At 54.7% G+C, this 12,766-nt stretch overlaps 1 protein-coding gene across 2 annotated transcripts in view; it reads left to right on the top strand.

Annotated features, from left to right (window-relative positions):
• VAV3 (vav guanine nucleotide exchange factor 3) overlaps positions 1-12,766 on the top strand; it is a 229,582-nt gene that overhangs the window by 180,060 nt on the left and 36,756 nt on the right. The window contains exons 25-28 of one of the 2 annotated variants that reach the window (XM_075617032.1): positions 4,425-4,512; positions 5,827-5,956; positions 8,052-8,129; positions 11,618-11,769. In XM_075617032.1, the coding sequence (XP_075473147.1) occupies positions 4,425-4,512; positions 5,827-5,956; positions 8,052-8,129; positions 11,618-11,769 (448 nt within the window). The remainder of the gene's footprint in view (positions 1-4,424; positions 4,513-5,826; positions 5,957-8,051; positions 8,130-11,617; positions 11,770-12,766) is intronic. The other variant, XM_075617033.1, reaches the window with a different exon arrangement.

The raw sequence follows: 12,766 nt of genomic DNA, 5'->3' as shown, positions 1-12,766 counted from the left end.
TAATTCTAAATCAAAACACAACATAAATAGCATAAATATTTAAAAGCAAAGAATCAAAATACATTTAAAATAAATAAAAGCAAGCATCTACCCCAAAAAGCATTGCTTGTCACTGTATGTATGTATAGCCCTAAAGTGGCATATAAATACATTGGCAATCAATGGGGAATAAAAAAATAAATAAATAGTACACCCCCGTGGGGCCCCCAGACACATGCAGGGACCACCCGAGGACCCCGGGACACAGTGGGGTCTCCAGACACCCTTGGGGACCACTTGGAGGCCCCCGGACACTCGGGAGGACTCCTGGACACCCACAGGGCCCTCGGACACCCGCGGGGACCACTTGAGGTTTTTGTATGCTTTTATGCATGTCTCAATCTCTCTTACGCCAGCCTTTAGCTGGTGAGAAAAGATGGCGAGCTTTTATAATGCGATAACGTTATCACTGCTTTGTGAATAGCGCTGACTGGCATAAAACATATTTTGGCCTATCGTACCAGTATTTTGTCACTGACAGTTTTGGGGAGATAAAAAGCCTTTATAGCGCGATACTGCGCTGTTATCACCGCTTTGTGGATCGCGCAGCAGGCCGTATCGCGCTATAAAGGCATGTATCTCCCTTTGAGCCACGTATCCCTGCTTTGTGGATCGCGCAGCAGGCTGTATCGCGCTATAAAGGCATGTATCTCCCTTTGAGCCACGTATCCCTGCTTTGTGGATCGCGCAGCAGGCCGTATCGCGCTATAAAGGCATGTATCTCCCTTTGAACCACGTATCCCTGCTTTGTGAATCGGCCCCTGTGTGTGTTTTCTGTTTATTCTTCTAAGTGTCATTTAGTTCAATCCTTTGGCCAAACCGTTTCACGCTGCAACCACGTCAAGGTCGCCCCTCCGCAGGTCCCCTACCCAGGGGTCTTGTACTCCCTCCACTGCATAGAGCAGGGTGGCCATGAACAGGTCAGGTTTTCAGGATGCCCTGCTTCAGCACAGGTGGCTCAGTCAATGGCTCAGTCAATGTGGTCAACTCCAGTCCTCACGGGCCACCAACAGCTCAGGTTTTCAGGATATCCCTGCTTCAGCACAGATGGCTCAATCAATGTCTGAGTCGAACACTGAGCCACTGATTGAGCCACCTGTGCTGAAGCAGGGATATCCTGAACACCTGACCTGTTGGTGGCCCTTGAGGACTCGTATAGGCCCCCTCTGGCCTATAACATGGCATGCGTGACATGGACGCGATGTCTCAGGGGCTCTAAGCTGAGCTCCCTTTTGGGTCTCTGCAGCTGGAGTATCACCTGACATAAGTCCCATCCACCTCCTCCCTGCACCTCCCCCCTGCACCTACTCCCTTCCACCTCCCCCCTGCACCTCCCCCCTGCACCTCCTCCCTTCCACCTTCCCCCTGCACCTCCCCCCTGCACCTACTCCCTTCCACCTCCCCCCTGCACCTCCTCCCTTCCACCTCCCCCCTGCACCTACTCCCTTCCACCTCCCCCTGCACCTACTCCCTTCCACCTCCCCCCTGCACCTACTCCCTTCCACCTCCCCCTGCACCTACTCCCTTCCACCTCCCCCCTGCACCTCCCCCCTGCACCTACTCCCTTCCACCTCCCCCTGCACCTACTCCCTTCCACCTCCCCCCTGCACCTCCCCCCTGCACCTACTCCCTTCCACCTCCCCCCTGCACCTACTCCCTTCCACCTCCCCCCTGCACCTCCTCCCTGCACCTACTCCCTTCCACCTCCCCCTGCACCTACTCCCTTCCACCTCCCCCCTGCACCTCCCCCCTGCACCTCCTCCCTGCACCTCCCCCCTGCACCTCCTCCCTGCACCTACTCCCTTCCACCTCCCCCTGCACCTACTCCCTTCCACCTCCCCCCTGCACCTACTCCCTTCCACCTCCCCCTGCACGTCCTCCCTTCCACCTCCCCCTGCACCTACTCCCTTCCACCTCCCCCCTGCACCTACTCCCTTCCACCTCCTCCCTGCACCTATTCCCTTCCACCTCCCCCCTGCACCTCCCCCCTGCACCTACTCCCAGCACCTACTCCCTTCCACCTCCCCCTGCACCTCCCCCCTGCACCTACTCCCTTGCACCTCCCCCCTTCCACCTCCCCCGCACCTCCCCCTCCCCCCCCCCCCCCCTGAGCTTCACACCAAGTTAAAGTCTCGGAGAACTTAACGAGATAACCTGTCTGCATCCCGATGAGCCGGGTCACCGCCAGGGCGCCATTTGAATTTAATTGCGCCACAAACCAAAAATGAAAAAAACAAAAAACTTAATTGGCTTAAAATACGATCTCTCCCGAGACCTGGTCTCCAAGAATGAGAGACAGAAATACTGCCTCTGCTACCCAACGCCAAATATATTCCGGTAATGAGTAGCCGGCTGTGTATGGGAGCGGATCTGCGTCCCACCGCGGCTGTGAATCTTTCCCGCGTGACAGCGTGCCTGTCGCCTGCAGGTAATTATTGATCGTCCCGGCTGATTAAAGATTCAATCCAAGCAGCTTAAAAAAAATTCAAAATCGCACCTTTTTTTTGCCTTTAATATAGGCGGCCTCCGATTACCTTTATCGAAGCTAAGCCGCTGACCGATAGGTTCTCCCCCGATCGATCAGCAAAGATCCGGCTTCCCGGGGTTCACTTAATGGCTGCCTTTCAGTTTAAATCAATCCTTCTGTCAGTGTAACTCAGCTGCTACAATGTATCCTTATATCACTAAGGTAACAGTATCTATTGTTACAGTTTGCAGCTCAAACAGGAAAGTGTTGCAAAGATCTTGCACTGCTGGGGAGGTGGCTAATGTGGCTATAGAGGTCACAGGACGCTCAGTGTGTTAAATCTCAGTAATAATGGACTAAAGACATGAATTTTAAAATAAAAAAAGGAGTATTATGTAATACTGCGGAAGTGATTTGTTTATAAGCAGACATGCGCAGGATGTATTGCTGGGGTCGCTCTCGTTAGGAGCGTATTAATACTCCGAGTGTTGGCGTCTCGCCCCTTCTCTCTAGGAGCGTATTAATACTCCGAGCGTCGGCGTCTCGCCCCTTCTCTTTAGGAGCGTATTAATACTCCGAGCGTCGGCGTCTCGCCCCTTCTCTCTAGGAGCGTATTAATACTCCGAGCGTTGGCGTCTCGCCCCCTCTCTCTAGGAGCGTATTAATACTCCGAGCGTCGGCGTCTCGCCCCTTCTCTTTAGGAGCGTATTAATACTCCGAGCGTCGGCGTCTCACCCCTTCTCTTTAAGAGCGTATTAATACTCCGAGCGTCGGCGTCTCACCCCTTCTCTTTAAGAGCGTATTAATACTCCGAGCGTCGGCGTCTCACCCCTTCTCTTTAAGAGCGTATTAATACTCCGAGCGTTGGCGTCTCGCCGCCTCTCTCTAGGAGCGTATTAATACTCTGAGCGTTGGCGTCTCGCCCCTTCTCTTTAGGAGCGTATTAATACTCCGAGCGTAGGCGTCTCGCCCTTCTCTTTAGGAGCGTATTAATACTCCGAGCGTTGGCGTCTCGCCCCCTCTCTTTAGGAGCGTATTAATACTCCGAGCGTCTGCGTCTCGCCCCCTCTCTCTAGGAGCGTATTAATACTCCGAGCGTCGGCGTCTCGCCCCTTCTCTCTAGGAGCGTATTAATACTCCGAGCGTTGGCGTCTCGCCCCTTCTCTCTAGGAGCGTATTAATACTCCGAGCGTTGGCGTCTCGCCCCCTCTCTTTAGGAGCGTATTAATACTCCGAGCGTCGGCATCTCGCCCCCTCTTTTTAGGAGCGTATTAATACTCCGAGCGTCGGCGTCTCGCCCCCTCTCTTTAGGAGCGTATTAATACTCCAAGCGTTGGCGTCTCGCCCCCTCTCTTTAGGAGCGTATTAATACTCTGAGCGTCGGCGTCTCGCCCCCTCTCTTTAGGAACGTATTAATACTCTGAGCGTTGGCGTCTCGCCCCCTCTCTTTAGGAGCGTATTAATACTCTGAGCATCGGCGTCTCGCCCCCTCTCTTTAGGAGCGTATTAATACTCTGAGCGTTGGCGTCTCGCCCCCTCTCTTTAGGAGCGTATTAATACTCTGAGCGTTGGCGTCTCGCCCCCTCTCTTTAGGAGCGTATTAATACTCTGAGCGTTGGCGTCTCGCCCCCTCTCTCTAGGAGCGTATTAATACTCCGAGCGTTGGCGTCTCGCCCCCTCTCTCTAGGAGCGTATTAATACTCCGAGCGTTGGCGTCTCGCCCCCTCTCTTTAGGAGCGTATTAATACTCTGAGCGTTGGCGTCTCGCCCCCTCTCTCTAGGAGCGTATTAATACTCCGAGCGTTGGCGTCTCGCCCCCTCTCTCTAGGAGCGTATTAATACTCCGAGCGTTGGCGTCTCGCCCCCTCTCTTTAGGAGCGTATTAATACTCTGAGCGTTGGCGTCTCGCCCCCTGCAGGTACAACAGCGAAGTGAAACACATCCGGATCCTGACCAGGGAGGGCTTCTTCCACATCGCGGAGAATCGGAAGTTTAAAAGTCTGATGGTGAGCCCCGATCCTGTTTTTCGCCAGCGCGCATAGCGTCGCGTTGATGGATGGCGCGGTGAACGCGTCGCACCTCGGGACAGCGTGAAAATCCGCACTGAAATCCTAAGGATTGTGCTATAACTGCTGTTTGGGGTCTATCGAGGTGCGCTCAACTCCAATCCTCAAGCCCCCTCCCATCCCCCCCCTCCCCTTCCCCAACAGGTCAGGTTTCCAGGGTATCCCTGCTTCAGCACAAGTGGCTCAATGTGAAACTCTGAGCCACCTGTGCTGAAACAGGGACTAATTGAGCCATGTGTGCTGAAACAGGGACTGGTCGAGCCACCTGTGCTGAAGCAGGGACTGATTGAGCCAACTGTGCTGAAGCAGGGATATCCTGAAAACCTGACCTATGGGAGGGGGGCTTGAGGACTGGTGTTGAGCACCCCTGCCCTAGTCAAAAACCTTGTTGAAACCTTCCGGCGGGTTGTTCAATTGAGAGCGATATTTATCTGAGCGCAACGCGTGCGGGTACTTTAAAGATGGCTACTCCAGGAATCTCCCTATGACTCCCCACAGGTCGCTGCATTGTCCCAGCACGAGTGAGGTCTGCCATTTTAACTACCCGGCAGCTCGACTGAGCAGATGCACACATTGTTCGTGTAATCCGCTTCCTAGGGAAGATCCTATCCCGCTTCATGTTACATTTCTATTTCGTTGCACCCGGCGTAAAAATAAAATTAAAAATGAACATGTTTCTCTTTTCTTTGGGGCCCTGTCAATCTGTTATCTGCTAATTGGTGTTCTCACCATTAATCTCTTTGGCGGGCGTGGCCAGCAGAATTAGGTAAAACAAAAAGGAATAAGAGTGGCGAGTTTGGTGGTAGATACAGCAGCTGACAAACAGTCTTATCAGAGATGAGGTTGGTTGGGTATAGAGGGTAAGAACCCGCGTAGCGTTTGGGGACATTCAAAATGTACCACGTTGTTTCAAAATATATTTTTCTTAGCCATTTTTAAATGGTGTTAATTGGCTCTCATACATGGCACCGCCGTTAGCTCACTTTGGTCCTGGCAGGGACTGATCTTTGAAGTGGGACGTCAGCTTAACCATTAGAGGCTTCAAAACAAAACCCTCTGTTAGTTTTATGAGCGGAGAAGAGGATTCTCCTGGGGGTTTCACAGGCAGATTTAAAGCAGTGAATGCAGAGGTTCCTATTTAAGGGGAGATGCCGATGTTAGGGAGAGAGACAGGAGAGACATTGATTATTACTGTATTCATTTACCCATAACCCCCCGCGGGACGTGGCTAAATACCCGTGTGTTACCCCACAGGAGCTGGTGGCGCATTACAAGCACCGCTCCCTGAAGGAGGGTTTCCGGAGCCTGGATACCACACTGCTCCTCCCCTATAAATCCCCCGAAAGCCCGGCCGGCCAACGGAGCGGCCAAACGTCCGGAGTGTGTGAGTATCCGCACCGCCGGCCATTTCTGTGTTACTGCGTTGGGGGAGGGAGTATATAAAGTACTGTTACTCTGTGAGTATCCATCTCTCCACCCCCACCCCCCATCATTTCTGTAGTACTGGGGGGGAGTATATAAATTACTGTTACTCTGAGTATCCACCCCTCCCCCCCCCCGGTCATTACTGTGGTAGAGGGGGGGAGGGAGGGGGCAGGACGTGTGTGTATAAAGTACTGTTACTTGTTACTCTGTGAGTATCAATCTTCCAGTCATTTCTGTGTAGATGCAGGGGGGCCGCAGGGAATGTGGGGGGGCTGCAGGGAGTAGGGGGTTGGGCGAAGGGATCAGTGGGGAGGAGGCAGGAGGTTAGGGAGTAGTGGAGGGTGCAGGGCGTGCATTCGGTACAGGGAGTAGTAGTGGGGGGGGGTACAGGGACTTGGGCAGTTAGTTGTGGGGGGCAGGGGTGTAGGGAGTGGCGAGTGCGTCTGGCACAGGGATTGGGGGGGATACAGGGAGTGGGGAGGGGGTCAGGTAGTAGTGGGGGGATGTGGGGAAGGGCGCAGGAAGTAGTGGGGGGGATGCAGGGATTGGGGAGTGAGTCCAGTGCAGGGAGTAGTGGGGAGTGGGGAGGGCGCAGGGAGTAGTGGGGAAGGCACAGGGATTGGGGAGTGAGTCCAGTACAGGGAGTAGTGGGGAGGGCGCAGGGAGTAGTGGGGGGGAGGGGGCTGCAGCGAGTGGGTCCGGCGCAGGGAGGGGAATGATGCAGGAAGTAGTGGGGGGGGATGCAGGGAGTGCAGAGAGAGACGCAGGGAGTGGCACAGGGAGTAGTGGGGAGGATGCAGGGAGTGCAGAGAGAGACGCAGGGAGTGGCACAGGGAGTAGTGGGGAGGATGCAGGGAGTGCAGAGAGAGACGCAGGGAGTGGCACAGGGAGTAGTGGGGAGGATGCAGGGAGTGCAGAGAGAGACGCAGGGAGCGGCACAGGGAGTAGTGGGGAGGATGCAGGGAGTGCAGAGAGAGACGCAGGGAGCGGCACAAGGAGTAGTGGGGAGGATGCAGGGCGTGCAGAGAGAGACCTAGGGAACGGAACAGGGAGTAGTGGGGAGGATGCAGGGAGTGCAGAGAGAGACGCAGGGAGCGGCACAGGGAGTAGAGGGGAGGATGCAGGGAGTGCAGAGAGAGACGCAGAGAGCGGCACAAGGAGTAGTGGGGAGGATGCAGGGAGTGCAGAGAGAAACACAGGGAGCGGCACAGGGAGTAGTGGGGAGGATGCAGGGAGCGGCACAGGGAGTAGTGGGGAGGATGCAGGGAGTGCAGAGAGAGACGCAGGGAGCGGCACGGAGTATTGGGGAGGATGCAGGGAGTGCAGAGAGAGACGCAGGGAGCGGCACGGAGTATTGGGGAGGATGCAGGGAGTGCAGAGAGAGACGCAGGGAGCGGCACAGGGAGTAGAGGGGAGGATGCAGGGAGTGCAGAGAGAGACGCAGGGAGCGGCACAAGGAGTAGTGGGGAGGATGCAGGGAGTGCAGAGAGAGACGCAGGGAGCGGCACGGAGTAGTGGGGAGGATGCAGGGAGCGGCACAGGGAGTAGTGGGGAGGATGCAGGGAGTGCAGAGAGAGACGCAGGGAGCGGCACAGGGAGTAGTGGGGGGGATGCAGGGAGTGCAGAGAGAGACGTAGGGAGCGGCACGGAGTAGTGGGGAGGATGCAGGGAGTGCAGAGAGAGACGTAGGGAGCGGCACAGGGAGTAGTGGGGGGGATGCAGGGAGTGCAGAGAGAGACGCAGGGAGTAGTAGGGAGGGCTCAGGGAGTGCAGGGGTAGTGCAGGTGGTTTGTATGTAGTATTGTTACTGTGTTTGTATAACAAGTACTGTTACTCTGTGTGTAAAAAGTATTCTTACTCTGTAAATACGAATATTAGTGGTACTCTGTTGAGATATGACAGTAAGGGTACTGTGGGAATGATTATACATTACACTTTGACCAATGAAATCTATGTCCATATTCCCAGTTGTGATGTTGACCTCCAGTGACTCATACAGTAGTAACAAGTACTTGTGATACTCACGTGTTCTTTGCCTGTCTCTTTTCTCGAAGCCGCGTCTGTGTTCTGTGCTTTTGTTACTCCTCCTGAGCTCCGCTTTGTGCTTCCCTCCGCCTCTCCTTTCTGGTCAGGTACTGCGTTCAACTGCTTAATACTCCCGCATTTATACTCCCCCCATCTATACTCCCTCACCATACCCCATCATTTATACTCCCACACCCTATCTCCATCTATACTCCCCCATCTATACTCCCCCATCTATACTCCCTCACCATACCCCATCATTTATACTCCATCATTTATACTCCCTCACCCTACCCCCCCCCCCATCTATACTCCTGCATCTATATTCCCTCATTTATACTCCCTCACCCTACCCCGCATTTATACTCACTCACCCTACCCACATTTATACTCCCTCACCCTATCCCCATCTATACCCCCCATCTATACCCCCATCTATTCCCTCCCAGCTATACCCTCCCAGCTATACACTCTCATCGATACCCCCTTGTCTAAACTCCCTCACCCTTCCCTGCATTTATACTCCCTCACCCTAATCCCCATCTATACACCTCATCTATACTCCTGCATCTATATTCCCTAATTTATACTCCCTCACATAACCCGTCATTTATACTCCCTGACCCCACCCGCATTTATACTCCCTCGCCCTACTCCCCATTATACTCCCTCACCCTACCTCACATCTATAGTCCCCAATCTATATGCCCTGATGTATACGCCCCATCTATACTCCCTCACCATATGCCCTGATGTATACGCCCCATCTATACTCCCTCACCATACCCCCCCATCTATACTCCCTCATCTATACTTCCTTATTTATACTCCCTCACTGTACTCCCCATTTATACTCTCACCCTACCCTGCATTTATACTCCCCCATCTATACTCCTTCATATATACTCCCTCACCCTACCCCCCATCTATACTCCCTCATTTATACTTCCTCATCCTACCCCGCATTTATACTCCCTCACCATTCCCTGCATGTATACTCCCCCATCTATACTCGCACATCTATACTTGCTCATCCTACTCCCACATCTACACTCCCTTATTTATACTCCCTCGCCCTACCCTGCATTTATACTTCCCATCTATAATCCCCCATCTATATTCGCTCACCATACTCCCCATTTATACTCCCTCACCCTACCCTGCATTTATACTCCCACATCTATACTCCCTCACCCTACCCCCCATTTATACTCCCTCACCCTACCCCCCATTTATACTCCCTCACCCTACCCCCCATTTATACTCCCTCACCCTACCCCCCATTTATACTCTCTCACCCTACCCCCCATTTATACTCTCTCACCCTACCCCCCATTTATACTCCCTCACCCTACCCACCATTTATACTCCCTCACCCTACCCCCCATTTATACTCTCTCACCCTACCCCCCATTTATACTCTCTCACCCTACCCCCCATTTATACTCCCTCACCCTACCCCCCATTTATACTCTCTCACCCTACCCCCCATTTATACTCTCTCACCCTACCCCCCATTTATACTCCCTCACCCTACCCCCCATTTATACTCCCTCACCCTACCCCCCATTTATACTCTCTCACCCTACCCCCCATTTATACTCTCTCACCCTACCCCCCATTTATACTCCCTCACCCTACCCCCCATTTATACTCCCTCACCCTACCCCCCATTTATACTCCCTCACCCTACCCCCCATTTATACTCTCTCACCCTACCCCCCATTTATACTCCCTCACCCTACCCCCCATTTATACTCCCTCACCCTACCCCCCATTTATACTCTCTCACCCTACCCCCCATTTATACTCCCTCACCCTACCCCCCATTTATACTCTCTCACCCTACCCCCCATTTATACTCTCTCACCCTACCCCCCATTTATACTCCCTCACCCTACCCCCCATTTATACTCTCTCACCCTACCCCCCATTTATACTCTCTCACCCTACCCCCCATTTATACTCTCTCACCCTACCCCCCATTTATACTCCCTCACCCTATCCCCCATTTATACTCCCTCACCCTACCCCCCATTTATACTCCCTCACCCTACCCCGCATTTATACTCGCACATCTATACTCACACATCTATACTCCTCCATCTATACTCCCTCATCCTACCCTGCATTTATACTCCCCCATCTATACTCCCTCACCCTACTCCCCATCTATACTCCCTCACCCTACTCTCCATCTATACTCCCTCACCCTACTCTCCATCTATACTCCCTCACCCTACTCTCCATCTATACTCCCTCACCCTACTCCCCGCATTTATACTCCCTCGCCCTACTCCCCATTTATACTCCCTCACCCTACCCTGCACCTATACTCCCTCACTCTACCCCGAATTTATACTCCCTCATCCATAATCCCCATTATACTCCCTCACCTTCTCTCACATCCCTCCCGTATCTGTCTGTGCTTCAAGGACATCGCAGATGCCAACATTTACAGGGGCGGGCGGGACAGGGGGACGGGCGGAGACAGGGGGACAGGGATAGGTGAGGACAGGGGGACAGCGGAGAAAGGGGGACAGGGATGGGTGAGGACAGGGGGACGGGCGGGGATAGGGACGGGCGGAGACAGGGGGAGAGGGACGGGCGGGCCACGGGGACAGGGACAGGGGGACGGGTGGAGACAGATGGACAGAGATGGGTGGGGACAAGGGGACGGGCGGGGACAGGGACGGGCGGAGACAGGGGGACAGGGATGGGTGGGGACAAGGGGACGGGCGGGGACAGGGACGGGCGGAGACGGGGACAGGGATGGGTGGGGACGGGTTGGGACAGGGGGATGGGCGGGGTCAGGTGGACAGGGACGGAGGTGGACAGGGGGACAGGGTCGGGCAGGGACGGGGGGAACGGGGACAAGGGGGGACGTTGACAGAGAATGGGACGGAGAGGAACAGAGAAGGGGACGGGGACAGAGGGGGAACAGCCAGGCGGGGACTGAGGGGGGGTCAGGCAGGCGGGGACGTGACACAGGGACAGGGGGTTTATTGGAAGGGACGGGGACAGATGGGGGATTATAATGGGAGGGACAGAGGGAGGGGGATTAAAATGGGAGGGACAGAGGGAGGGGGGTTATAATGGGAGGGACAGAGGGAGGGGGATTATAATGGGAGGGACTGAGGGAGGGGGATTATAATGGGAGGGACAGAGGGAGGGGGATTATAATGGGAGGGACTGAGGGAGGGGGATTATAATGGGAGGGACAGAGGGAGGGGGATTATAATGGGAGGGACAGAGGGAGGGGGATTATAATGGGAGGGACTGAGGGAGGGGGATTATAATGGGAGGGACAGAGGGAGGGGGATTATAATGGGAGGGACTGAGGGAGGGGGATTATAATGAGAGGGACTGAGGGAGGGGGATTATAATGGGAGGGACTGAGGGAGGGGGATTATAATGGGAGGGATTACATTTTACCCGTTTACCTGTTTTTGTGCATTAAAAAAACTCACATGGCTCCAAAATATCCCAATCCCCCTCTGGTATAATGGGGTCTTCTCGGTTTAATCACGGGAACGCGCTTTGTGACGCACGTCATCTCCATCTATATTAAACGAAACGCTTCTCCCCCTCGCAGTCCTGAGCCCGAAGGTGCTGGGGATCGCCATCGCCCGCTACGACTTCTGCGCCCGCGACATGAGAGAGCTGTCCCTGGTAAAGGGCGACATCGTCAAGATATATACCAAAGCGGGGACCAACGGCTGGTGGAGAGGGGAGTCTGACGGGAAGGTACGTTCAGAGACCCCGAAACACGCGGTAATGTCCCCCTTACCGAGACCCCGAGACACGCGGTAATGTCACCCTTACCAAGACCCCGAGACGCGGTAATGTCTCCCTTACCAAGACCCCAAGACACGCGGTAATGTCTCCCTTACCGAGACCCCGAGACACGCGGTAATGTCTCCCTTACCAAGACCCCAAGACACGCGGTAATGTCTCCGTTACCGAGACACGCGGTAATGTCTCCCTTACCGAGACCCCGAGACACGCAGTTATGTCTCCCTTACCGAGACCCCGAGACACGCGGTAATGTCCCCCTTACCGAGACCCCGAGACACGCGGTAATGTCCCCCTTACCGAGACCCCGAGACGCGGTAATGTCCCCCTTACCGAGACCCCGAGACGCGGTAATGTCCCCCTTACCGAGACCCCGAGACGCGTTAATGTCCCCCTTACCGAGACCCCGAGACGCGGTAATTTCTCCCTTACCGAGACCCCGAGACGCGGTAATGTCCCCCTTACCGAGACCACGAGACGCGGTAATGTCCCCCTTACCGAGACCCCGAGATGCGGTAATGTCCCCCTTACCGAGACCCCGAGACGCGGTAATGTCCCCCTTACCGAGACCACGAGACGCGGTAATGTCCCCCTTACCGAGACCCAGAGACGCGGTAATGTCTCCCTTACCGAGACCACGAGACGCGGTAATGTCTCCCTTACCGAGACCCCGAGACGCGGTAATGTCCCCCTTACCGAGACCCCGAGACGCGGTAATGTCCCCCTTACCGAGACCCCGAGACGCGGTAATGTCCCCCTTACCGAGACCACGAGACGCGGTAATGTCCCCCTTACCGAGACCACGAGACGCGGTAATGTCCCCCTTACCGAGACCCCGAGACGCGGTAATGTCCCCCTTACCGAGACCACGAGACGCGGTAATGTCCCCCTTACCGAGACCCCGAGACGCGGTAATGTCCCCCTTACCGAGACCCCGAGACGCGGTAAT

The sequence above is a fragment of the Ascaphus truei genome, chromosome 10, assembly GCF_040206685.1.
Source record: "Ascaphus truei isolate aAscTru1 chromosome 10, aAscTru1.hap1, whole genome shotgun sequence".
In the NCBI taxonomy this organism is placed as follows: Eukaryota; Metazoa; Chordata; class Amphibia; order Anura; family Ascaphidae; genus Ascaphus; species Ascaphus truei.
Note: the sequence above shows the minus strand (reverse complement) of the source record. Positions and strands in the feature narration are given on the sequence as shown.